Below are 27,860 nucleotides of genomic sequence, written 5' to 3' on the forward strand. Positions count from 1 at the left end.
TTTACTCTCGTGTTGTATCGCGATCGGACGCCCGTTAAATTCCAAACGCGCCTGCACAATCGGCCATTTCGTCGTAGGCCGTCGTGTGAAGGGTAGTGTGGGGAAGTTGTACTGATTTATCTGTAAGGCGGCCGAGAAGAACATTACATAATGAATGAAACCGCAGTCTCCTTTGCCAAGGACTTCATGGCCGGTGGCATCTCTGCTGCCATCTCCAAGACAGCCGTTGCCCCCATCGAAAGAGTGAAGCTGCTTCTTCAGGTGATTTAACAAGACCTTTCTTCCTCTATTTCTACGTACTAGTAGCTAGCACTAGCTAGCTGCCTTAATCTGGGTTACCACAATTGGACCCGGTCTTAAACCCCCTTTCAGTCTATACTGAGTAATACATGGGGACTAATGAACCTCTATATGCATTTTACAAGTCTAACATGCTTGAAGCTGTTGGTTAATCTTGTCTTTGGAGTGTATAAGACTGAGGTCATCACGGGATGTGCAATGACCTACACGAGTCTCCTAGCGTCCGGGCTACTCTCAGCGGTAACCTTAGCTCGCGCGGCTAACAAAGGACAAACGTCTTCCCTGACAGTTGGGACGTAGACCATCATGATGTGTCCTATAATAATAACTACACAAAAGCATATTTGTGGAACTGTAATGAGCGTCACCGTTATGGCGTTTTTTTGCCCTTATGGTCGTGCTTTATGCGAGCCTTCCCCGGTAGGCGTTGACACTGCCGGCAAGTGTTGGCTGAAGGCCCGAGGATTCCTCCAAGCCGGGCCGACAAGTTGCACAATCCCCTGCAACGTGTTTTTGCAGACATTATGACTGGACTTGCATGTGTCATGAATTATCGAGGTTTTGTTTGACATTTATTTGGACCGTGCGAAGGCTCACCTTGATACGTTTTAAAGACGTTTGCTAGAGAAAGTCTCCTTCAAAACTCGGCCGTTCCGTGAAAAAATGATGTACGGAATGCCATTCAACTCTCAACTGTGGGACAGTAATTAACGCTCCTCTTGATGGATGACCTTCAGCTGGCGGACGTCTTTAGAACATGGTTGCCAAGGAAACCCTCGACGGCTCTTTAATGCCTAACTTGGCCCACTGTCTTGACAATTCAAAGTTTTGATATTCATGCTCGACTGTTTTTGTTTCTCCCTCGAAGGTCCAACATGCCAGCAAGCAGATCACCGCAGATATGCAGTACAAGGGTATCATGGATTGCATTGTCCGTATTCCCAAGGAGCAGGGATTCCTATCCTTCTGGAGAGGTAACCTTGCCAACGTCATCAGATACTTCCCCACCCAGGCCCTGAACTTCGCCTTCAAGGACAAGTACAAGAAGGTCTTCCTTGACGGAGTCGACAAGCGCACCCAGTTCTGGCGGTACTTCGCCGGTAACCTGGCGTCCGGTGGCGCGGCTGGAGCCACATCCCTGTGCTTCGTGTACCCCCTCGATTTCGCCAGGACCCGTCTGGCTGCTGATGTCGGAAAGCCCGGCGCCGGTCGTGAGTTCAACGGCCTGGCCGACTGCCTGAAGAAGATCTTCAAGTCCGATGGTCTCCGTGGTCTGTACCAGGGCTTCAACGTGTCCGTCCAGGGCATCATCATCTACAGGGCTGCCTACTTCGGCATCTACGACACCGCCAAGGGTATGCATTCCCTACACTTGCTCTTCCCAACTACTGTCCGATTTTTCAAATTGGCCATGATCTAATGAGGTTTGCTGTCTTCTTCTCCAGGCATGCTCCCCGACTCCAAGAAAGGCAGCATCCTGGTCAGCTGGATGATCGCCCAGTCTGTCACCGCCGTTGCCGGCCTGACCTCTTACCCCTTCGACACCGTGCGTAGGCGCATGATGATGCAGTCTGGACGCAAAGGAGGTAAGACGCTGCAGCTGCAGGGGGTGGGCCCATTAACAATGTTCCATGTGACTTGATCATATATAGGTGTAATGGGTGCTAGGGTTTAAACTGGCTGGGAATCGGATTACGAGAAGCGAAGGTTTGTAATGAGGTGCCTCGCCGTCTGGATCGGTACTTAACGTGTGCTTCCCCCCCCCCCCCACTAGCGGACATCATGTACACTGGTACCATCGACTGCTGGAAGAAGATTGCACGCGATGAGGGTGGCAAGGCCTTCTTCAAGGGAGCCCTGTCCAACGTGCTCAGGGGCATGGGCGGCGCCTTCGTGCTGGTCCTGTACGACGAGCTGAAGAAGGTCCTCTAAATCCTCACTGTATATGTTTTGTTTTTTTAACATCACTGTAAAATCTGGCTAAATGTAACATTATTTCCGGTTCTATGGACTCAGCAGTCAGCCTTATTTAATGGGAACAACCTACTAGTGTCTCACCACTAGAGGGCAATGGCTGTACCTCGTGCATCTTCATGTTAAAACGTTCCACCTCCTCTTTGAGCAATGTCATTCCTGTAAAAGATCTGATACCCTTCCTGTCATTCAGTAGGTTTGTATGGTCCTAACTTAAAATAAATTTATTCTGGGAACAAACTTAAAACTGACTTCTGTGGTTTTGCAGTCTCCTTCTCCTCTCCCACGCCCACCTCACCACAGGTGAAACATTGGTTTGGACATTGGACATTGGTTTGGGTTAGTTAAAAGGCACGAAGGGATTATACCCAGTGGCTATATATACCCTCCGCTTATCCCCCCTGCTTAGAGTGACGTGTTTGTAACTACTGGGCCCAGACCCGCTGGGGCTTTAGTGAGGGTAAGGTGGTGGTGACATTGGCGCAACCAGCCATCTGTAGTGAAGCATCGGTCAAGTTGAAGCATAAACGCATGGCGGCCATATTGGGATTAAAAACGTTTCACTGCAGACTAGAAATGCATCACGTTGCTGCTTGCACGTTAGTCATTTGGTTCAATTATGTAACTGCTCATAAGCACCAGGTTTTGGGTGTGGAAGCCATAGTACATTTGCATTCCCTTAAAACAAGGTCAAGTGTCAACTGTAGATCAGTACTTTCTGTTTTGAAATATTACCTGCAGGGTGTAAAGTTAAGTTAATGGCTTAATTATCTCTAGGGAAGTAAGGCAATCCATGGGCAGTTGGATTAGTAATTTCCCTACCCTAAATGTGGAGTGAGTTCCTGAAGTTAATCACTACACACCCTTTGACCTGTTGCTGGCCATGCTATATTTCCACCAGCATATATCCTGTACGCTGTACTCCGCATTCTAGCTTTGCATTACTGCAGTCAGGCTTGGCTTAGCTCATGTTGATTTATCAGTCACTTAAAGTTCCCTTTATTCTAGAGTATTGGTAGTCAGGCTTTTTGCACTTATTACCGGGGAATTAAAGGCAGTTTAATCAGGATCTATTTAGAGTTGATTTGTTTGGCTGCTCTGCTTCCTCATCTGATGCTATGGTGGAGGCGGGGAATAAACCAACCAGCATGTGCATATTCTATTACAAATAAACTAAACTGTCTCATAGAGGAATAGACTGCGCTGCCATGGTCGGCATATTTTTACCGAGGATATTGAATACACAATTGCAATATTATAGTGATATTGTCATGGTAAACCAGTATATCTTACATTACATGTTAGGGTTTGTGTTGCTAATCAGTGAACGCCTCAACAGCCAACCTTACAGTTTTTCTCAATCGTTCAAACACGTTTTCTGAAACTAGCTCAATTTCTCAAAACTCAAAACACAAACCTGAGAAAAATGTATCATTTTGTCAAACCTACACAAATTCTTCTCAAAACTGATTTTTTCCACCGAACAGTAAAAACAGCTATCAAATGAATATCTCTTAGAGAGCATCAATTAAACACTGGTGTGATCAATTCAAAACACGTCCATCAAAATACTATTTACATGTTTTGGCTTTATGAGGCCATGTTACATATTCCAATGTATAAAATTGTTTAGAAATAGCTTTATTTTTTAAAGTTGCAATTAGGTGGTACATATAGTATAACGACTGTTGCCATATTGTAATACAATACTGTGAATATATCATATAAATATTGCATTGACACAATCGTATCAGAATAGGATATAATGCATATTTGTCTATCCAATGAGCTCCAATGGGCTAAACTCACAATCCTAGCTTCCCAGAGTCATACTGTACTCCTATAGTTGATGCTGCAGCATTGTTCTGACAATACATCAATGTTACCTATTTTGGTAAATTACAGTACAGTAATTGCACTGATAAGTAAAAAGAAAAACACGACAGTAAGAAAATGTTTAGACTGTCTTTTGGGGGATGTAATGATGAAATCAGTGCAAGTACAAGTACAATAAGGTAACAAAGCAAATATATATATTTTTTACTGCAATACAGTAAAATGTTCAGCTGAACTGACTGCATAAAAAGCTTTTCTTATGCCAACAAAAAATAAAATTAAGAATATAAATGAGGTGAAACAGATCTACATGTAAATCAGTAACCTCCAATCAGGCCAAAGGACCATATCTACAACACGGTAGAGCTCACTGAGTCCTCTTTTATGCTCTGACACATGATTGAAGTGTTATGCCAGTTGAGTTTGAACAGGTGAGAAGTAAGTTAGACTTATTGGTAATTAGTTGTTGCGTTTTGTAGGCCAGTGTGATCCAGGTGAACCAAGTGTGCAAAATGATGAGATTTGTGCTTAGAGTATAGTAAAAATGTGAAAACAGTGGAATTGTGCTTAGAGTTTAGCAGTCTGGAGTCTTGTAGTTAATACATGAGCTTCAAGTTTTCAGAATTGTGTGCATAGTTCCATTTTTTGTGTGCATACACACATCAATCACCATCAACTGGCCAAATGAGTGTTTCTTCGGGAAGCATGTAAGCAACTTAAAACACACATCCCCAGCTGTATAAATGCCTTTAAGGCTAGTAAAACAGTTCCTAGGAACCATTAATAAAAACCCCATATCCATGAATTTAATTTGTTCATGATAGCTACACCTGTTGTTGAACCTGTTGTACAATTAATTCTATTCCAGCGTCCATTCCTTATTCAACTGGCTGCACCTATATGTGCCCTTTTCTCAGGAGCTATACTCTGTACAGTCATGGTGTCTCTTTTCTATTGCAGTAGTTTGGCCCCATTGAATGAGTGCAAATGGGCGTGTCCATTGAATGACGAAGAATTGTAACACGCAAACACCACATGGTGGCGCCATTGCAGCATCTGTTCAGAGGCTCAAGGGCTTCGATTGCCGCGGTAAAGAAACGTGATACGCCCTCTCAGAGAATAGGAATCAGTCACAAAACAATATTCAGCCCCAGCAATATTGATTCTAAGCAGCATTTGAACACATCAAGCAGTGTTTAAACCAAAAAAAAAGCATCCAATTATGCATTAGTAACACATCCATGTACAATTTAATTCATAGTAAGGTTAATAATTAATAAACCCTGGTATAGCGGTGGGCGTGGCACGTCTGAATTTGGTGGAGCATTTTGTTTGGAGCGATTGTTTGCTTCAGTATTCAATTTCATTGCATCACTTTTCTCTGGAGATATTGAATCATGAATCTCTTTCCCATGGGGGCACTGCCTACCTGTAGATGCCAATGCAAACACGTGTATAGAAGTTGTGTGTGTTGGGTTGGCATCAAGTCACGGTGACCTTGCTGGTGGACAGCTTTGTCTTTTGAGGCTGTCCTTTCCCTCCTCCATCACTTTGTGATATCTGTAGTGTTGTGTTACACTGACTCAAGACTCAACACGAGTCAAACACCTGAGTTTGAGAGCTGTATCACGGCAGACTGTTCAGGAATCGCGATTGACGGCGCATATAGTATAATTCAGATTATAGTATTGTTATATGTACTATTGTTATATGATGAGAAAATGATTGTAAGGTAATATCAGCTGCTGGGCAAGTGCAACTAAACCCATATGCCTATAGATACAAGGTGAGGCAAGATTAGGAAGATCCAATGTACTTTTCAGTAACAAGTGCTGGACAGTATTGAGAATGAAAAGAGATTGAGTTTATTATAATCAATACCCAAACCTCTACTAGAAAATAGTGGATACCCAAACATCAACTAGAAAACATCAATCTATTAAATATAAAGACATAGATTTTTTGAGTTTCTCATATTTCTCATATCTATTTTTATATATATAGTAGACATGGACATCGTTTCCTCTGTATATATATATATATATATATATATATATATATATATATATATAATATAATTAATATATTGCATTATCTATATATTATGAGTATCAGGAGTGCGAGTGCTTTCCTCTGTCTCTGAGCCCAGCCCATTGAGCACGCTGTGTGGCCCACATGTGGCTGAAGAGACCAAACACTACACTCAAACCTCAGGGACGTCACTACACACTGAGGCAATCAGCCGTAGCCAATCACACTCGCTGTACAATGGTATCACTAGGCAAGCTTTCCCCCAATCAGAGATAGAGCTTGCCATGAGTAGTGTTCCAATGAGAAAGGGGGGTGAAGTTCAGATTCTTAATGAATTATTGTTGCTGTTCATATTATTGCTATTGTCATTATTATAACGGGGAGTCTGCCTTAATGATGCAGCAACCTAATCAAATTAAAATATTGCGATGAGCAGGGCTCCTTTTGCAAAATCGATTATAATATAGTACATAGTACACATGTAATGTATGTACTTCTTCTCCTATTTTTATGTTTAGTATGTAAGTAAAACAAATAAACAACCCCAAAATATGCTTTGTTAGTTTACTAGCCTGTCTGTCCTTTGCTAAATGTGATATGAAATATTCCGTTAATATTTAATCAGAGAGGTCTTTCTTTCTCCCTTGGTTTGATGGATGATGACTGATATGGATGATAAGACTTATTGATTATCAAGCAATCGACAGAGAAAGGGATGTTTAGGAGGGGCTTGTATCATCTTAATGGTCTTAACATGACAGCACCATGACTCATTTTGCACTGACCAAGACTATTACGTTTTAATGGCAGAAAATTATCTGAAGTAATATTCCCTTTTCATCCAAGTGGAATATACTGTAAATTTATAGTAGTATCTATTCTATATTCGCTTGTAGTCTTTCCATCTGAAGACGATCACAATGTTCAATATGCAATCTAAAATAGGGTACAGCAATGGTTTGAACCACCACGTGATATACGTGGGTTTTATGTAATAGTTAGCGTTGTCCCACATCGAAATATAAGTGCAGTGAATCTTCTGATCAGCAGAGCCTTTTGTGTAAGAAAGGCCATACTATATGACACCACAGAAAAGGGCGCCTATTTTACTATTTTATTTTACTACCAACTGTCACGTTGAAGAGCCATTACAAGCTGTTAAAAAAATCCATCCTTTATGACAGGATAATGTTAGTGTCAAAAGAGTTGATCCGTCCACCACCAATCTGTGAGGTGACACTCCCTCTTGTGATGTCACAAATTGATGGATTTTGAAATGGCGTGTAATGGCCAATCAACTAAAACCTGGTGGCAAAATAGACCTTTTAAGACGGGTTTTGAAACAACGTCAAGAGCGTGTTCTTTCAGGCAGTCTAGATCAAAAAACCCAATCCAAAAAACTGTTTCAATGAATCTTCAAGGTGTAAGCACGGCTGGCAGAGATATTGGGTGAAGGTGATCTTTTATTTCAGGGCAGGAGAAAAAAACTGACAGAAAAGGGTTTCATGAAAAGAGACGAGATCAACGTAACGTTGTGTGAAGTACAGGAAAGTACTGGTTTTTATTCCTTCATAATCAAACTTCACAAACAGCTCGAACTTGTACAATACCTCAGTGGGTGAAAATTACAAAAAAAGTGCTGGTAACATTTACAAAAATCATCCTTACTTAGCAACAATCAGTTTATTCTTCCACACTTTTTTTAGTATTTTGTATTAAGGCTTAATACTTCTGTATAAAGTATATGCAAGATAAGTCTTCACAGTTTTTCGAAAAAAGTCACAATATTATGTAACATAATGAAGCTTTACGGCTATTTTCTTTATAATAACAAATACACATCACTGGTAAATATATGTGAAATACAGGGCTTATTGTAAAAGGACAATAATGATACTGTTTGCTGTAATAGCTTGCTTCCACACACTGTTAGAGGAAAGGTGGGACATACCATTGCTATAACTCAAGAAAGGGGGGGAATGATACCAACACTTGGGGGAAAATCGCCTCCAAACTTTGGCACATCCCTTTAAACAATTTCACAAAATATTAAAATAATTCTTTTAGAAAGAATACGGATGGAAGAATATTTAAACTGGCATAAAGTGTAAAAACATGCTGTGGGGTAAGGTGCTAAATCAGATATTACTAGGCCAGCCTATTCACACATGAATAAGGTGCATTTTAAGACTCAAAGCATGTCGGGCTTCCTCTTAGATGTCAACAAAAATAATAATAAGTAATAAATACACATGTTTTTTTTCTTTCGTTTTTTTTTTCAAAAACAAAATCTAAATGAATTAGAACCAATAGTCTTGAGGCGACCTCATGCGTTCCCATGGTTACAGAGACGAGAGCATCTCTAGTACAGATGTGTGGTTGTGTTCCCATGGTTACAGAGACAAGAGCATCTCTAGTACAGATGTGTGGTTGTCCAGCCATGGCGTACGGTACAAAAAAAAACTGTATTCACTGTGAGTGTGTGTTATTTGCTTTCTCTTTCTTTTTCTTTTTTTCTTTTTTCCATTTTTTTTTAACTGTGGAGATTGGTAAATGACAACATGTGAAGCGATTATTCAAAAAAGGATGGAATTTAAAACTGAATGCGAAACTAAGCCAAGATATATTCACAAGATCCTCTAAGCTGCACTGGTTTACAGGTCAAACAGATGAGCTCTAGCCCTAGACTTAACCAATTTCACCCTCATGCATACTGAACGGTTAAAGTGACGCAACAAGCTTGCTTAAATAGTCTACATCACAAAAAGCAATTTGGTTTTTAGTGCAAACACAATTGGCTGGCTTCAGCTTCTCAATAATAACGAGCTCACCAAGGATATTACAAGAAGGCACGTACTTATGCTTCCTCTAACACGCGACATATTTAAACAGACCGCCACATCTCTCAGCACACCACAGGGCCGGGGGGGGGGGACAAGCTACTACGGTCAGATTAAAAAGAACATGGCGAATGTTTTGAATGTTGTACACGTATCGATCGACAGAGAAAATAAAATAAACCGGTTCAATATTATCACCCTCTGCTGTTACGCGCGTCATCGATTGACCATAGCAGTTGAATTTGCCAAAGGGTTGCTAGGGACTGATGGACACAAGTTCTCTACACAGCACAGTGGTGTGCGTTACAAAAGAAAGGTGCATTATGAATCTATGTTCTCTCAAAAGCATTTCATACATGGTTTTACTTTTAAAGCATTTTGTGTCATCCCAAAAAATAAAAATATAAAACAAACAAATAAAAACATTAAATATACCAAATCTGCTTCAACGTGATACAATAGTGTGAACATGAAGGTGTATGGGCAGACATTGACATGGTAGGGTGTGTCTTGTTTGATACAGTTTATGAAGTATCTTCACGACTGGCCTTGTGATGAAGATACTTTAGACATGGGTCCTTCCTCTCTCCTTGCCTGTCTCTCTCTGGGTAACGAGCCGCTTGATTTGTCCAAAAAACATCACACGAGGATAAAGAACAAGCTTAGCCAATCAGAACAGTGGTAATGCCCCCTCGAATTTGGACAACAGAAGTACTAAGGGGTATGTACTGAGTAGAAAACTCCTCCGAACGACATACCGAATTCCAAGTTCAAGTGCAATCAAAAGGCAGAAATGTCGAAATATTGTACCATTATTCAAGAAGGCTCAAATGCTTCAAACTCTCTTTTAAACATTTCATCAGCATTACTGTCGGGGCAGATGACCTTCATGTTCTTAAAAATGTGTTAACTGATCTGAATTATATTGCTTTTGATAGGAAAAAAAATGTCATTCGACCAAAAATGTTTAGTGCAAATCTCTTTCTGTTTTTGGGAAGTGGTGTTTGGCTTTAACAAGACTACATGTTACATCTGCTGTACAGCAATACCCTCCCAGGTGATATTGATTGCTGGATTGCGGCCAAGAGGCCCGCCATTTTGATTCCAAATCAAAACGTTCCAACTTGACTTAACTCTCCATTTTACTGTTTTCCTTTCCTGCAACAATTTGGGTAGAAAAGAGAAAGGATCTTGGGGCCCTGGTTACTCATGCTCAAATGAACGCAGCAGTTTGAAGCAATATAAAATAAATGATTTGCTTATACGTTGTATAGAAGTCCTATGGTAATATTTGAAGTGTGTATTAGACATGTATTGTACACTCGGAAGGGTATATCTGTCAGGATGGTGTGCAGTTTTATGTCTGTCAAAAACAACTCTCTCTCATCTATGAAATGTACGAAATTTCAACCCCCAAGTCCAGTGTTCGACAAATCAAATGATTACACAACGTCATCCCAAACACACACACACACATAGACACACACACACACACACACACACACACATATATATGTATATATATATATATATATATATATATATATATATATATATATAAAAAAATGAATCCCCCATTTTTTAAAACAGCAGTCAATACATTTAGAACGAGCTTGTTTCATCATCATAATAATAATAATAATAAAATGAATAATAATAATATTATTAATAATAAACCAACTTGTATTTTTAAATGAACATTGAAGCCAGAAGGGAGAGCTACGTTAGCGCAGCGTGTAACTGTAAGGGTGCCTTGGTTGTCTGCTGTACAGCAACCGCTCCACTTCTGCTCTGTTCTGAATAGGAGAAGTATTTCAGGGAGCCAGAGTAAAAATGGTGAGCTAAAGCTAAACAAATTATCCACATGTAAAAAAAAAAAACACACGTTATAGTTCAACCCAAATACAATAAAGTTTTTTTTACAAAAGCATCTACATACAAGATATGGCAGGAAGTCATAGGGGAAGTGCTTGAGATGGAGGGCACACACACACACACACACACACACACGTGCGATCACTGATTCGCGGAACCACACACATTCTTATAAAAATAATTGAGAAATGCGACCTTTACGACAAGTAATGAAACATGGCCCAACTTATTCGAATTTTAGATAGAGTTCAGACAGAAATTAAAAATATACAGCAGGTTCTCTAAGAATTTAAATGTAAAGTATTGTCAATCGGTTACATTCTGCTATGGGTTTCAGAGTGTGTTGATCATATAAAAATATACTCTTTCCATTTTGTTTTGACACACACTTGGTGTATTTGGACCACATTTTTATCATATTAAAACTGAGTTTGGTTTTAATTTATTTTTTCCTTTGTTTTCTTTGAGTTTGTCAAGGTGGTGAATTGTCAATGGTGAGAATTAAAGGATTGTAAAATGATGAGTACAAAAGCATTTCTGCTCCGATCGGATTGAATGCTTCGAGACTGAAAGTTGGGAGGTCAAAAATGTCTTTCATCTTTTTTGGCTTGATAAATAAAACTACAAATATGTGCAAACGTAACATCTTGGTCCGTCTCGTGACTAAAACAATAGTTTCATTGTTCGTGATCTCTGTCAGAATAACGTATTTGGGGCACTTTTAGAATTTAAAATAGAGCAACCGTATTTTTAAACTCTCAAATGGTCTCTAACAAAGAAAGCACAAAACAGACATGTGAACATAGAAACATTTCTACCTTAATTTTGCTTACGTGAGTATGAAAAAAAACCTAACCCTTATATAACTACTTGTTTGAAAAATGCAACATTTAAAACCTTATACATACTATAACATGCAACGCTCAAAACCCAGCTACTGTGTCCAATTCTTTTTTCTATTTTTTGTTGCATTTCTTTAAAAAAATGTTTTTTTTTGGTCTACCGTATGAAAGTAACACAACAATGACACCAACCGATGGGGGTTAATGAAGAGAGATAGATGCAGTCTGTACAAGAACCCTGCCACACACAACTAAATCAAATCAACTAGGAATCTTTAAGATTATACAAGTCCATACTGTAATAGGAAACACACACACCGACACATTTTCTCCCTAACACTAAAATACAGATCCCCTAAATATTCTTACCATTCTTTGGTATTTTTTAAATAATAACAAACAAGCAATTAAAATGGCCTCTAGCGATACTAATGGCCCCATCTCGCACACGACCACACCTTTTTCTCAAACACTAGTGCTACATTACATTTTTTTAATTGAAAGTTTGCATGCCTGTTCTGACAATTATCATGTAATTGCTGGCTGTTCGATCTTAGATCTTATTCTCCTCTCATAATGATACAATGATTATTCCTAAAATGTATGAGATAAATTATGGGTACCCTTTTTTCTCTCTCGCATTGGGAAACAAAGCAGGGGCAGTGCTCGCTACGGCAGGAGCGCCGACCGACGTGTCAAAGGGGTGAGCCCGGTGAAATCAGGACTGGTTGTTAAGTAGGTTAGTGCGGAAGAAGATGGAGAACACCTGGCTGGGCTGGAATGTGCTGGGCTTCGTAGGAATGTATACTTTTTTCAGTTTGGGTTGCTTTTTTTTTGTTGACATTTTTAGAAAACTATATGTTCAGATAGCTCTCGTAGGATCCCGACCGATAAACACAGAACAGGCTACATGTAAGGTCTTTGTAGGCTAAACTATATCCAAAATTAAACTCTTCACAACCGAAAAAAAAAGATTTGACTGGAAGGGACACTCTTTAAAATATATATCCCCCATCAAAACAAAAATAACGATTTAGTTGAATCGAAGCTCTTTAAATGCAACTGTGTGGTGACAAGAGGGTGTATTTAGTATAACTCATAAGTGGCACATGCTGGTTAACCTCTGTTATATTTAATAAATGTATTTGACAAAGCCAACCGCAAGTATAGCAGCTGTATTACTGCAAAAGTTAGCATGGCGGCTGTTAGCATAGGGATGTTTAATAGCTTTGATAGCATGTAGGCTATCCCAGGCTATCCAGGATAGGCCTACTGTTACATGTTTCTGGTCAGTGTGTAGTAGCTTAGCAAAAAACTTGTACAAGAAAACGTCTGAGTGTGGTATGGAAGTTGGGTGGAAGGGACAAGCGGTATGAAGTGATCTATTTATGTTTTTTAAATATCTTAAAAATAGGTTTATGTAAACTAAATGTCTGTCAAAATGTTTAACATTACGGTTTCACTCATAGCTATACTCTCCTATTTTTACTCTGTGTAGATTGTGTATTTTGGGAGGATGTAAAAGAGAAATTAAGGGAATTAATGTGCTATCTTAAACGTAAGAAGAAAGTGAGCAATTCAATCCTTACAGGTGACACTGCAATTATTAATATTTTGTGTATTATCGCCGTCAAAGTGTTGGCGCCTTATTATTTTCAAGGGGCGACGAATACCAACAGTTGTCCCCATTTTCCAATTCAAGAATTATAAAAGTTAAAAAGGACGATTGTGCTCCTATTCTGGCAACCCGGCATTATGTGGTCAAGGCCTTCAATCAGCGTCCAACATTACACACATTTCTTTAACGTGATTGTATGATTGCTAAAGGCTTGCTTATCAATACAGCCAGTCAACATTTGTGGCAAAAAAAATGTCAATTTCAGCAGCCAATTAGTGATAACACGTGAAGTACAATTCAGGCTGTAAAATGGGCTTAATCCAGTAACAGAGAAAGTTCCAAACAGAATAATGCAAAATAAATTCGCAAGATGTATTCCGATGGTAAAGCCTTGGGTTTTAGTACCAGAATGGATGTGCTTTACAAGGCTACTTTCTCTTTCACTTTCTCTAATGTGACTTGAACTAAAAAAACAAATGCCCAAATAAATGCCAAACAGCAAGGGAACCTCACTTGAATAATCTTCCTATCACAGAAAATAAAACTAAATGATTAAAACCTAGAAATGAAGGCCAGTTTTATTTTATTTTATCGAGCACCAGAATTCCGTTAATCTTTTAATCCTCCATAAATATATTAAATGCCAGCTGCAAATTAAACTGCATATATCATGTTTTGTGAATAGAACATGCCGGGTATTTTAAAGGGGTCTCTCGAAAGGATACACCCACGGTGAACAACGTCCTTCAAGCAGTCAAGCATAAATAGTGTCATCTCAATAGACCATTGTGTATATACTGTATTTGTGCAACGGAGGAGAGCAAATCTATGAATATGTTGTATAGTTTAAATAGGCACTTGATAGGCGTATCCCCTATATCCCAGAAGGTATCACCTAGCTGCATGTATTTCTTTATCTAACTATCTGAAAATGTATTTCTGTATCTGTGTGAAGATGGTCTTATATACATCGTATATTTATAAGAAGTTAGGTATTTGTATGTACTGAAGTAGGACCAAAGGAAAGAAAGCTGTCGTTGAATATTCATTGAGTTGAGTTGCATCTTAGTACGAGTTACAGTTTACAGTTGAACTTTGAGACTTGGTACATGCATGGAGATGAAAGGTGAATGAAGTGTGAAGACTGAAGAGAATGACAGACGTATCCTCACGGACCCAAACCCTTTCTGCTTACTAGCCGTGCTTCTTATGTGTTCCTGTCTCGTTTTATCTCGACAGACTTTGTGTGTGTGCGAAGTGAGCACACACGGAGGACATCTTAGCCGCTAAAGTAGCCTTATCATATCACGCCCAACTATGAATAGACGAGTCAATATGATGGCCTGAAAAATGCGGGATTAGGTTCGGAAATGAAGATGCATAACGATGAAGAAGAAGAACGCACGAGGGACACCGACGTAGACCCTGGACTGTGTGCAGGCACACGCACGCACACACACGCACACACACACACACACACACACACAAGACAAACAATAATATCGTCTAAACACCATACAAAAAGCTGCTGACTCAAGGCTATCTATGTTACCACTTTTTGTTCTGTAAAAATATATGTATAGCATACACTTTACAAACGAAAGGTCTCCACTTTTTTTTCTTTTTTTTCTTTTAAATCTAGCAATTACAGAAGCACAATTGAGAAATTGGTCGTGGTGAAGGGGGGTGTTGCAAACATTTTTTTTGCATTTAAAAAATGCCAGATCATTTGCAACATTGAGGATTATGAATAAAAGCACGAGAATAATGGCTATCAGAAGCAACGTGAGAAGAGGAGAACGACGGGCAGGGAGCGACATGTGGCGTCTCCGCCATGTGGAAGGTCATGCCGCGCAAGCTAAAATAAAAAGTCAGGAGCTCTCCTCGCTAAACCCTCGTTTGCCATTCAACACCTTACAATAAATACAGAACGTCGACGGATCATAAGAATCAGTCATTAAGCCCTCATCTGGATCACTGGTTTTCTTTTTTTTTAAAAAAAAGAAACATTTTGTATAGCATGAATCCGGAAAAGAAACCAACGCCAAGCTAACTAAGCTAACCGACTATAAAGACCAATGATAACAAGCAGATTTATAAAGAAGACGCGTCTAGCTACAGTCAATAGTGCATTTAATATATGTATAATACAAAATATGCAAATTTAGGTAAACTGCGAGATGCAGATAAGTGCCAAGAAGGAATGCTAGATCACCAAATACACACACTTCACTAACACAACTAAACTAGTATATTCGTCTTTGCTTTCAGATACATCGCGATGTTAGTTTGGCAGTGCTTGAGTCTGTACTGAGCAGATCAAAAATAAATCCAAAATATGAGCAGTGTGCCATAGCAATGCGGTTGGAGATATCCCGGCAGTTGCTTTATATATATTCTATATTCTATATAGTGCATTGTCTGTTAAGGCAATAGAGAAAACCTTGGTGGTGCTGTGTAAAGACAAAGTAGCAGGCGACCAACGCTACAGATGGTAACCACCAACAGTACACACGCACGACAGACGGCATACTTATTCACAGGCAAAACTAGTTGCTACTTTTTTATCGTTATTGAACCAACTGGTTTGGTTTAGTGTCTAAATGTGTATTTTCTTTCCTTAATGAACTCTGGTGTACTTTGATTTAGTGATGGGGCGAACTAAATGCGGGCTTTCTCTTAGGTCAACATTTGTTCCAATGGTAAATATCAGTTCCCTTTTAGTGGTGTGAACTGAAACTGTACTCTGTGGAGTGTGAAACCGACGCCACAAGAGTGTGCAATCGCGGCTCGGCAACACCAGCAAACGTGATACAGCGCCTCTCTGGTTAGGGATAACCAAGAGGTCAATATTTGATCTAGTCTGAAATCAAATCCACATCATGTGCCCTGTTTTCTATCCGCCTGGGTGGTTTGGAACGCTGCTTCTTAGAGTACCGGCGCTGCATATTGCGAAGGAAGCACAGAGTTCACACATATTTCACTTTTCAACAGTTGGATTGGGCTACAAGTCACACGGACACTCACAAACACAGAGGAAGGGTCCCGACGACCACTGACAGGCCTCACACTGCATCCCATTACATCCCAGATATTTCCAAATACACCTTAGGATATACCATATCATTTTTTACATTATTATTATTATGAATACTATTATTATTATTATTATTGTCTTTATTTGTATTATTGATGTTGTTTTTGTTTGGCTTTGATGGTTTTATAGGAATCTGTCCTAATGTATGTACACTTGTCACTGGGGGGAATTAATAGATTCATTGAAAGGGTTCAAAGGAGAAATACAGACACACTGTGATAGATTGCAATTAAATAAAAAACAACAGAAAATGAAAGTAAATATGTGATGGCAAGCAGTTACAAAAGCCAAGAAATGTTGGGTGGCTTATTATTGAATAAATTGAAGGAAGGAAAAAATAGCTCTTCTACTCTCTACTCTCTACAACCAAAGATAAGATTGAAAGCTGATTCTGCTAGAACTATAACATCTCTACTAACAGTAGTGCACTTATTGGTTTAGGCAGTGCAACATATATGCAAGAAAAAAATGCAGTCCACTTATTAAAATTATTGTTTTTTTTCCTGCTGATTAAATTGATTAAATGAAAACCGTAGAGGGTAATTTCAAAGGAACAGAAACAATGACATATTAAGCACAGGCATTCAATGACAATGTGCAAAGTAGCACTTAAAAAAAGAGCACCCTACAGCTTGGAGCCGTGTGTGGGTCGTTATATTATCACAATACAACCGCCGACGCGCGATATATCCGGCAGGGAGAGGATACGAGCAGTTGTATGTGGCTCCTGTTTCTGATTTAGAAAGAAAATCAAATGAATCAAATAATAGGCAAACCCCGGTCGCCTCATGCTTGATTGACACATTTCTCCTCCAAGCTATTTTTGAAACGAACACTTCTGGGTCTGTTTGATTGTTGAACGGAAATAAGGAATGTACACTTCAATTCTTTGAATCCTTTCACCAGCATACCGGTGACATTGGTGGTTGTACTTGATTTGTGACTATTTCCTTTCAGAAATGTTGCATGCCATTTGTGCCACTAGGTGGAGCTGTGCATCAAGAGAGAAAAAAAAAAGGATTGTAGTTTCTACCTGGGAACAGGTTGTACATAGATTCCAGGAAGGAAGTAGGACGGCATTTTTGTTCAGTTTTTTTGTTTTTTTAAACGGGTTTGATATATATTATTCCCTCTGTACCCTCCTAAAGAAAGCCTGGCTTGAACACTGTTCAGATATAATTTGATTCCAAAATTGCAGCCACATGACTGGGCTACACTTGATAACACCTTAATCAACACTGGTTTACCAGTTGGGTGAAAGATGCGAGCAGTAAGAGAGGAGGAGTTTCGTTCAGCATACTCAAGCCCTAACTCTGAATGTAAAAGGCCAAAAAAAAAAAAAAAGCCGGAAAGAAACATCTGGCTTTTTTTTTCTTTTTTATGTCAGGGTTTGAAATGAAGTGGTCTACCAGCCTTAACAGTCTTTAAAGATATTAGTGGCAGTGTATGCGAACAAGTCAAAAGCTCAAACTCCAAAGTGTTAATGACCTTTGATCGATTACTGTCTCATCAACGCACTCGAAATTGAGTAAACTCAACCTTTCTTAGCCATCAAGATGTATGGACAATAAAACTATGTGCGAAGCCCCTGTGACTGCTAACAGGAACATGGCATTTCAATTAAAATGAGTCAAACTGGTACCTTGACAACAGCGTCATTGTCATCCCTTAAAAACCATGGGAATAAATAAACCCAGTGTCAAATTAAAGTACTCTCTGTGTTTGTTTTTTTGTTTTTTGTTTTTTTTATTTTACATAAGAAGGCAACCTTGTGACCATCAGTATTTTAGAGGGAATATGATGCCTAACCCAGATGTGTGTGTGTTTGCTGTCGTCGTTGTTGTAAATTATACCACAGTAAGCTTGGACTTATTCATGTTCCAAACTGGTCAATATGGGCTCACATCTGCCATGGTAAACATTTCATGGCAATGCACACGTACACACACACACAAGCACACACACACGCACACACACACACACAGATACACACACACAAACGACCACATAGACGCATATGCAAAATACACACACGCACACACACACATACATATGCACTTGTATACTCCTACAAACATATCTACATTATATGTGTGTTTGTGTGTAATGTGTTTCTCGTGTAGGCCTTTCGGTAGTGTTCAACACATAATCAGTATTTTAGGAAAGCACACATTTAGAGGCCTGTAGTTGGATCCATCCAGTAGATCAGTTTCAAACTACTAAGCCTTAAGGCCACCAATCTGTTTTCTTTTAGAATAACAAACAAAGAAAAGAGAAGGAAAGAAAAAAAAAAACATTTTTTGGGAACTCAACGTGCCAGTGTCTCTACTCATTACTCTTCATACCCCCAAAAGAACAAACGAAAAAAGGAAAAATCTAGTGCCATTTAAATTTCTCATTCTTTTTTTTTTCTCTCGAGAAAAAAAAAGAGTATTTTTTCATCTTTTTTTTTTTGTAAATTTCTTGTCGTTGTACTTATCCGTCGGAGACGTGCATGCGCACGTGGTCGTTGAAGTGATCCATTTGGTCAAACTTGGCGGGGCAGATGGAGCACACATAGGTGGTCCCGTCCTGGCAGCCGGCCTCCGCGGCCACGCCCAGCCCCAGCCCCGCTCCGCCCCCAACGCCGGCACTCACCGGCATGGCGGGGGCCGCCACCCCGGCCCCTGGCTCGGCGACGGCCATGGGCATGGGGATGGAGATGGGCCCCGTGGGGCCGATGGGGGAGCCGGACAGGGCGGTGACGGCGGCGGCGCCCGTGCTGTGCAGCGCCATGTGGCGCTCCAGCAGGGTTTTGTGGGAGAACTTCTTCTTGCAGATGTAGCACTCGTAGCTCTTCTCGCCGCGGTGAAGGCGCATGTGCACGTTGAGCGAGCTCTTCTGCGTGAAGCGCTTGTTGCAGATGCTGCACTGGTAGGCGCGCACGCCCGTGTGCGTCACCATGTGTTTGATCAGGTAGTCCTTCAGGGAGAAGGACCGCCAGCAGATACTACACTGGTGGGGCTTCTCGCCTGCAGGGACGGAGGGAGGGAGGGAGGGAGGGAGGGAGAGAGGGAGAGGGAGAGGGAGAGGGAGAGAGGGAGAGAGAGAGAGAGAGAGAGAGAGAGAGAGGGAGAGAGGGAGAGAGGGAGAGGGAGAGAGAGAGAGGGAGAGAGGGAGAGGGAGGGAGGGAGAGAGGGAGAGGGAGAGGGCGAGAGGGAGAGAGAGAGAGGGAGAGAGAGGGAGAGGGAGAGAGAGAGAGAGAGGGAGAGAGAGATTAGTTAGGCTGCTATGGGTCTCTATCCTCCATTCCCCTATTCCAAACAACATTCAACTTAAACTCTCACATCTGTCCATCGCTAGAAAGAAAGAGGGGTCCCTCTTGTGGGTTACTCCTCAAGGTTTCTTCCTCGATGAGTACGTTCCTATAATCCTATAACGTGGGCCTGTGAAGCACTTTCAGACAGCAACTTTGATTGACGGGCTATACAAATGCAATCTACTCCACTTGACTTGTATGAGCATTAGGGACACGCAGGAACACTTCCGAGCAGATGTTTATGTGATCTATATATAGACTTATATTATGTGAAATAATACGTGGGCAATATAAAAAGGGAGGTTAATCTCCCCCCGCTGTGATGCAGATGAACACTCTTCAACACATCGGGACGACCCTTAAGATCGTCTTTAATATTATCCTCCTCTTTAATATCAACATTTAATATTTGATCTACAGCAACACGATCATAAAGACGCACAGGGCGCTGGGGTCCACTCAGCGACTGAACTGACGCGCTGTACGCACTCTGCATTAACCACGCGTCAAACCATCCATTTCCCAAGGGTTAGGGACACAGGTGGCCCCGTAGCGCTGGCTCACTGACTTATGTTCTCAGATGCGTCGCTTGTTTGAACAAGACATCACAAGAACATAAGTTAAAAGGTAAACACATACACAGACACCTTGTATGCACACATGCAGGCATACGGCACACGCACACGGTAACGTACACACACACACACACACACACACACACGCATACATCCAACACCTGCCATTACGAATAACCGAAACACAAACACAACATCCGTTTAGCAGTGACACGGCGAGGGAGAGCGAGAGAGAGAGAGAGAGAGAGAGGGGAGCGAACGTGACGTACCGGTATGGACAAACATGTGTTTGACGTAGTTCTGTTTGGCAGTAAAGGTCTTACTGCATAGAGTGCACTCGTAGGGCTTCTTCTCCCCGGAGCCGATCCCGCCAGCCGCTTGCTGCTGCTGGGAGGACACCTGCTGCTGTCCCGACAGGGGGTTGGGGAACGACGTCATCGTCGGCGGCGGCACGGCCACAAACTGAGGCTGCGGGCCGACGATGTTCTGTGGAAGGCTGAATAAGAAAGGCTTGTTGCTGGCCGACTGCCCGCCGAACAGGGGCAGGTAGCCGTTGCCAGCCGGCCCGATCACCGGGGAGTTGCTGGTCATGGTGAGGGGCATCCTATGGTTGCTGGTGAGAGATTCTGCACCCTGCCGCAGGTATTGCGGCGTGCCGGACAGGGACTGGCCGGACGCGGGGTTCCCCAGGGGCTGCATCATGCTCGCTTCACTAGTGCTGTGGCAGGAGCCTCCGTCCTCGTCCCCGCCCTGCTCCGGGGACGAGTCGTCCACCTCGATCTGCACGGGGCCCTCGTCCCCCCCGTGGGGCAGCTCGCCCGCCTCGCGGCCGAAGCTCATCAGGTACTGCTGCTGCTCCATGGCGTCGGGCTCGGTGCCGATGGACGAGCTCACGCCCGAGTCGAAGCTCTCGCCCTTGGGCTCGCTCTCGGGGCCCTCGGCCGCCTCGCCGTCCTCCTGGCCGCACTCGGCCACGCCGTCGTAGCAGCCGTAGCCGCCGTCCTCCGCCTCCTGCTTGATGTGCATGCGCACCGGCCGCGGCTGCTTGCGGCAGTGGGTGCTGCTCTCGGTGGACAGGAAGCGCTCCATCTGCTGGGACCGCTCGTGGATGCGGGTGATCCAGGGCGGGTCCTGGGCCTGCTGGTCCTTCTGCTGCTGCGGCCCCGCCCCCGCGCCCGCCGCCGCCGCCGCCGCCGCCGCCGCCGCCGCCGCCGCCTCGAAGTTGGAGGCCAGGGTGGTGACGTAGGGCGGGCGCTCGCGGGCCGTGCCGTTGGGCAGGGACAGCCCCGGGTAGGAGTAGAGCGAGCTGTAGGCGCTGTGCTGCGACGTGGCTTGCATATAACCGGACTCTGCGTCACTGCTGGGGCCCGACGTGCCCGACTCCGGGGTGCCCAGCGGGGTCTCCTGGCCCGAGTCGCCCGGGATCAGGGGAAACCCCCCGGCCCCGGTCAGGCCCACGTTCTGGGACACGATGCGCGTGCACTCGTCGATGACCGTCTTGATCTGCAGGATGCTGGCCGCCGTCAGGATCTGCAGCGCCTCCGACTGCGACACGCGCAGCAGCCCGCTGTACATGAAGTCGATCAGCTTCTGAACGGACTGCACCGACACCACGGAGGGGATCTCGATGTCGCTGTAGCCCAGGAGCAGCTTGTCCTGGAAGAAGGGGCTGCCGGCGGCCAGCACGCAGCGGTGAGCGCGCAGCATACTGCCATGGATCCGCACCGTCACGTCACAGAAGTGCCCGCGGTTCCGCTGCTCATTGAGGGTCTCGAGTACAGAGTTGCTGAAGTTGTGGAGGTTGATGTTATGAATACGCTCGGTCATCCCCTTGCAACTGGTGTCACCTGACCCCCGGAAACCAAGGAGGAGGAAAGACAAAAGCACTTGTTTAGAGCGGGTGGACGTTTACAGCCCTGCTGTTCTGTTCTGCTACACTCATGTATAGGATGCTTTTTTCCAAAGGAACCTGGGTGTCATTTAGGGTGCGGTAAGGGGACCTTGCTCAAGGAGGCCCCAACCTAGCAGACTGGGGGCCTGGGGATGCCTGGGGGACTGCAGAGGTTCGTTCAAAGCAGGATGCCGTTGCTGACTCTGTTTCAAGGGCGGGGCTGTCAGACACCTCCGATCATTAGCTGTTAACATAGAAAAAGGTGCAACCCCCTTTCTATTGGGTCACAGTTACTCAAATCAAGCCAATCACAAACCGCCTACACCCTCTCTAAGCTGAACAATGTGATACCTGGGCAAGATGGGGCCCCAGACATGATGGTTTGTGGGGGACCTGTTAGACTGTAAGACAAACAAAGGGGCGCTTGCTGCTAATACCAACCCTTCAGTTACTCCATTGATCAATCCCTTTGAGAACAATAGAGACAGAGGTCTCGCAGGGAGAAGGAGGAGGAGAACAGGATGAAGGTGAATCCACATTAATTGTTTGATCAAGTCCTTAAGAGGAGTGGGAGGATAGAGACAGATGTTACGGGAGAAATGAACCATTACTTTTTATGTTAACTATGAGTATTATCAGGCCTATATATCATATAGATACATTAATAGTGGAAAGTAGCTAATCATCTGTTTTTCTATAAGTGGAACTTATAGCCCCAAACCTATTTCTGTTGATCTGCCAATGTAGGGATCAAGGGGTCAAGGCGTACTGGCGTCAACCTAATGTTTAAATTAGCTGCAGTTGCTGACCACATACTTAAAGGAATGTATGGCTGACCGGCCTTACCATAAAAGGAGAACAATGCATGCTGTGGGCGGGCATACCATACGATGAATAGCTTGGTGTGTGAGAATAAAAAGGCAGGGATCGTATACATCCAGCAGTGCTTTGCAAACTACTCGGCCTTGTTGTTGCTTGTTCAACAATAAAGTCTTATGTCATACTTGCTCCGGACTCCTCGATTCCTCATGCTCTCTTAGTTAGTTGAAGTGATAGAATTCGGTTATTTTCTACCAAACCACTAAAAGTGGGGGTCTGTGTCGGATCTGTCAGGGACGGGTGAGGGTGTGTTCATATTAACTCTTTGATCAGTCGATAGTGCTGGTGCCAGAAAGGGGTCTGACAGGGACGGGTAAAGGTGTCATCAAATAACAGCCGGGGTCAGAGATAGGGCTCTGGCAGGGAGCGGGATGAAAACCGAACGAGGAAAAAACAGACCTAACTGTTTAGCGGTTGACACATTCCTCGACAGGACATTGGGGATCGGAAACCCAAGCCACCACACTATTCTGCTCTACAATGATACTGTGATGAAGGATAAATTAAATGCTTGTGCGCAAAGCCTTGTTATCGACAAAAGCATTCTTGCTAAATAATAAGTGTTATGTCCATGAAATAGCTATGCGGCCGAATACAATGTATTGTATAAAATATTTTCTGAAATATTTTAAATGGATCTAGCTTTTGGAGGCACTGGCCTACAGAGCTTTTAACGTATACTTTGGAACCATAAAAGAGAAATAATGGAATTTAAGTAATTCTAAAAAAATTACTATAAATTATGTTAAAGTGAAATGAGGCAATTAAACAACTTCTCTGTGAAGTTGTGTTTTTTTCTAGCTTTTTTCGAATGAAAAAAAACACGACGCACGTCCTCGCCGAAGGACAATTAAAATGGTTTCCGAGTACATTGTACAAGTACATCAAGGATTCTTATCTGGCTGTAGTATCGCCAGCCGACAATAGGGGGCGAACTTAGCTCACAAATAGATTTGGCTCCTTTGTCTGCCATGTGTTCCCGTGATGGCGCTTTCTCACTATCCCGGGAAAACACTTACAGTAAATGCACCGCAGTTTTAACACTGTTTAAGTTGAATCTTTGCTCAGTATTTCCATTCCAAATGCTGAGGAAAAATCTCCAAATAAAACAAAACTTGGAATTCAAAAGTAATGTAATAAAGTAATAAACAATATGACAATATGCAAAAATAAGATTGGTTATCTAATTTCTCATTTAACTCAGATGTTTCTTTGTATACAGGAACAAAGGCTCCTGTAGATTCTAATGACCCCACCCGTGAACGGCTGTCCAACATATTGCTTACAAAAAAAGTGAGACAAGAAACTGCCTCCATTTTGTTCTTGGATAGGCCTAAAATACAAATCTGCCCCATTCAAAATATCCAAATGAATGTTTTTTTTTGTACTTACCGAGTTCCCGAATGTATGAATGAATGCATATTTTACATTAAATCCAGGTGTGAATTATGATACATTTTTCAAACTAAACACAATGAACACAAAACACATTTCTCTGTTCAACAAAAGGATTAACGTCCAAAAGGAAAGGACGTAAAAAATAATAAAACTTCCCTTAAACCCGGCAAACACACAAAGTGTATTTGAAATACAAACAGGTTCCACACAAAATCCTATGCGCCGTTTTCCCCACCTTTAACAGCGTACATTTGTTTAAACAATGAAAACAAGCCTGCAGGGTCCTTCTAGTCCCGAGCCCTGGAGACAATCGAGAGCCCCACAGCCAATACCGTTAAATGGTCCTTCTGCTCACCGGTTAATAACCTGAATAACGGCAGGGGAAACACCATAGGCGTTGTAGTACTCACAGCCAGATAATGTTGTGTGGGAGAGGAGGTGTGTGTGAAGCTGGAGAAGGCTTCAGGTTTGCTGGTGGCAGAGGTGTGGCGGGTCAGGGGGCACGGCTAGGCGCTCCGGCGGCTCCTCTTCGTCCAAATCATCTGTTGATTCGCCGGCCGGTACGGGACCCAGCCCGGGCAGGAGGAGGATGAGGAGGAGGAGGAGGAGGATGCAGGAGGCGGCAGGGAGGAAGGAGGGAGAACATACAACATGTGTGTGAGTGTGTGTGTGTGTGTGTGTTAAAGAGCCCAGGCATGAAGCAGAGCCGGATAGGAGACACACACACACGCACACATACTCATACACAGCATTAACGTGGAGCCTTGGCTCCGCGGAGCTAACTAAACACAGGAGACGTCCCCGCCGCTCTACCTGACCGTCAATTACGAATCAAGGTTGAAAATGACACAGCTCCTAGGTACAAATCTTCCCTCGGCAGTTGTGCTAACCTCTCGTAGAGCCACACCCTCCACACAAGACTGCTTTTCCTCACAAACGTACACTGATTCTCTTCTCAAGAGCTCTGGAAGCACAAGCACAGGGAGTGTGAGTGTTAAGTGTGATACCGAAAGAGTGTTGGTAGGGGGGTGTGTGTCTGTGCGATGTGTAGGGCTGTGTGTGTGCGTGTAGGGTTGGGTGTGTGTGTGCGTAAGTATGTGGGCTTAGGGGTGTGGGTGTGTGTGTATGGGTGTGTGTGTGTGTGTGTGTGTGTGCCTCAAATGTGTGTATGTGCTTGAGTGAGTCAGTGTTTGCGTGTGTGTAAATATGTGTGTGTGTGCATGTGTATAAATAATTTTTTATACATGTGCGTGTGTGTGTTTGTGTGTGTGTTCATGTATTGGATATATAGATGAACTTATTTTTAGGACACGTCGGCCAGCTAAATATTTGATTTAATTTTAAGGCATGATCCTGGGAAGATGCAGGTAGCAAAGTTACCAAGAATACATTCAGTAAGACAATGGGTGAACAAGATTCTTAGGGAAACTTTTGTATTGTGGGTAGTGAATATACAGGTAACAAAGGTGAGTGGGAGTGACCATCGTGGAGAGTTTAGGATTGGCGGGAGAGGCCAAGTTAAACTGCAATACAATATGGGTGAGGTAGATATGTCTGCAAGGCTGCAAGACAGTTAAAGGAATCTACACAACAGATAAGTCAGTCTATTGGTATAGCCTTAGTATCAGACTTCGTGGCTACAGTGGCAATACAAATGCCAATGATCTTAACAGCTCGTAAGTCAGAGAGCGGTATCTCTAGGTACAGGGAGAATGTATACGATTCCTTTTAAATTGACTAGTAATTATATAAATAAGGTTAATATAATTTGTATATAATTGTATATTATGATTGATATTTCCACGACAATAGGAGTGTGTGTGTGTGTGTGTGTAACCAGACGGGTATCTCAGGACGTGGAGGCATCACGACCCCAGGCCCTGGGTCGCCTGACTCCGCTGTGTTTAGCATGTGATTAGCATGTTTAAGTAGCATACTGGGGCCCTGTATTAAAACCCCACCAACTGAGCTGACTAAGTTTGTCACCAGCGAGCAGTAGTTAAAGTATGATTGAGTACAGTCGGAGAATCAGCGGCTGGATCCGTGACAACAGATTGGAATCCTAAAGACCTGTACAAACCTGAACTACTTGAACCACTAGTTTTAGTATATTATAGATTAGATATTAGATATATATTAGAAGGACTTGTTTTACTCAGTACGATATATCTATTATTACTTCCTGCTACTGCTATAAGTATTACTAATATTACTTACTACTCGTATAAGTGGATTAGCATTCCTACTACAACGATTAGTCTTATTACTTATCTACATATTGTATATTAGTTCTTACTATGCTTATTTGTTAACTATCACTATTGATATTCATTAACCTTTACTGTTGCTATTCATTTACTATTGCTTAATAACCTTGGTTAATAAAATATATAATCTAATAGTATAACTAGGCCTACTACTACCTACAACCAATGTTACTTCATATATTTCTCTTACTACTACCCTCACTTTAACTACAACTATCACCTTTACTTCTGCTGTTAGTATTCGAAAATGTGTACAAACTGTGTGAAGTACATATGATGATAAGGGTAGCTCACGAAATCCCCCTGATAATATACATAATGTATATATCATAATAAGTACATGGAGTAGTTTTCCTTCAGGATGGCTTACTTGTAAATTGTAACTTTGTTCGCAGGCCGTATATCTCACCAGAACAGTGGATGGTGAAATCTCTCAGTGTTCAACAAGACAAGTGAGAAATAAGAAACACGCATTAGTCCCTCTCCCCTAGTGGTTCAGACTGCGTTTCCACATTACACATACCATGAGACCTGTGTGTGTGTGTGTGTGTGAGAGAGAGTAGCCCATATGAGTATGATATCAGGAAATGAGGGTGTGAAAGTTTAAGATGCAACCTCACCAAGGCTTTCTAATGGCATCTGCTGTGCCGGGAAAACACAAACTTTTAGCGTGGTTCAGAAGAAGAGCGCCTCAGGAACAGTGGGTTCATTCGTTATTAATGGACTTCTTTAATCTTTTAAACACACACACGCAAACACACACAGCCACGCACGTACACACCTCAAATATTTTGGTTGGCTCTAACCAGACAGAGCTTTTCCCTGCCTCGTGTCAGGACAATGGAACCTGAACATGAATCTAAATGTATTCACTGTACAGTCATCAGTCAGGAGAACGTACATTTAAATATATAAGTGCACATCCCCCCCGCCTCTTCTCTTTTCTCAAGCACACATGTAGTAACACCCCCCCCCCACCTGAGGGAGGGGGTGAACCGAGGTAAAACCTGGCAACAAAGGGAGGCAGGCCTGGGGGGGGGCCTGGCTGCCCAGACTGCCACTCACAGCCCTGATTCCATTTTAGCTGTGCCACAGTACGCTGAGCAGCAGCCGGCCCTACCTGCAGTGAATTCTAATCA

General features: G+C 42.5%; 2 protein-coding genes across 2 annotated transcripts in view; one reads left to right on the top strand and one right to left on the bottom strand.

Moving 5' to 3' along the window:
* The first annotated feature begins 56 nt into the window (after positions 1 to 56).
* Positions 57 to 2,521, top strand: LOC307077376 (ADP/ATP translocase 2). The gene is made up of 4 exons (XM_079738786.1): positions 57 to 261; positions 1,169 to 1,655; positions 1,746 to 1,886; positions 2,075 to 2,521. The coding sequence occupies exons 1-4, from the start codon at positions 151 to 153 to the stop codon at positions 2,230 to 2,232; spliced, it is 897 nt and encodes a 298-aa protein (XP_079594912.1). The 5' UTR covers positions 57 to 150; the 3' UTR covers positions 2,233 to 2,521.
* A 5,147-nt stretch (positions 2,522 to 7,668) lies between these two features.
* Positions 7,669 to 27,860, bottom strand: part of zbtb20 (zinc finger and BTB domain containing 20) — a 30,469-nt gene continuing 10,277 nt past the window's right edge. Inside the window, exons 2-4 of the mRNA XM_079738698.1 lie at positions 24,865 to 24,996; positions 20,556 to 22,133; positions 7,669 to 19,424 (exon numbers count right to left, since the gene is read on the bottom strand). Coding sequence (XP_079594824.1) covers positions 18,889 to 19,424; positions 20,556 to 22,113 — 2,094 coding nt within the window. The 5' untranslated portion in view covers positions 22,114 to 22,133; positions 24,865 to 24,996 and the 3' untranslated portion in view covers positions 7,669 to 18,888. The remainder of the gene's footprint in view (positions 19,425 to 20,555; positions 22,134 to 24,864; positions 24,997 to 27,860) is intronic.

The sequence above is a fragment of the Pollachius pollachius genome (assembly GCF_949987615.1).
Source record: "Pollachius pollachius genome assembly, chromosome: 6".
In the NCBI taxonomy this organism is placed as follows: Eukaryota; Metazoa; Chordata; class Actinopteri; order Gadiformes; family Gadidae; genus Pollachius; species Pollachius pollachius.

What these genes read in the sequence shown, in the direction of transcription:
- LOC307077376 (XM_079738786.1), top strand. Translation starts at nt 151, where the DNA reads ATGAATGAAACCGCAGTCTCCTTTGCCAAGGACTTCATGGCCGGTGGC. An exon ending in CATCTACGACACCGCCAAGG is followed by an intron (nt 1,656 to 1,745) that starts GTATGCATTCCC and finishes CTTCTTCTCCAG; the next exon opens with GCATGCTCCCCGACTCCAAG. An exon ending in GCAGTCTGGACGCAAAGGAG is followed by an intron (nt 1,887 to 2,074) that starts GTAAGACGCTGC and finishes CCCCCCCACTAG; the next exon opens with CGGACATCATGTACACTGGT.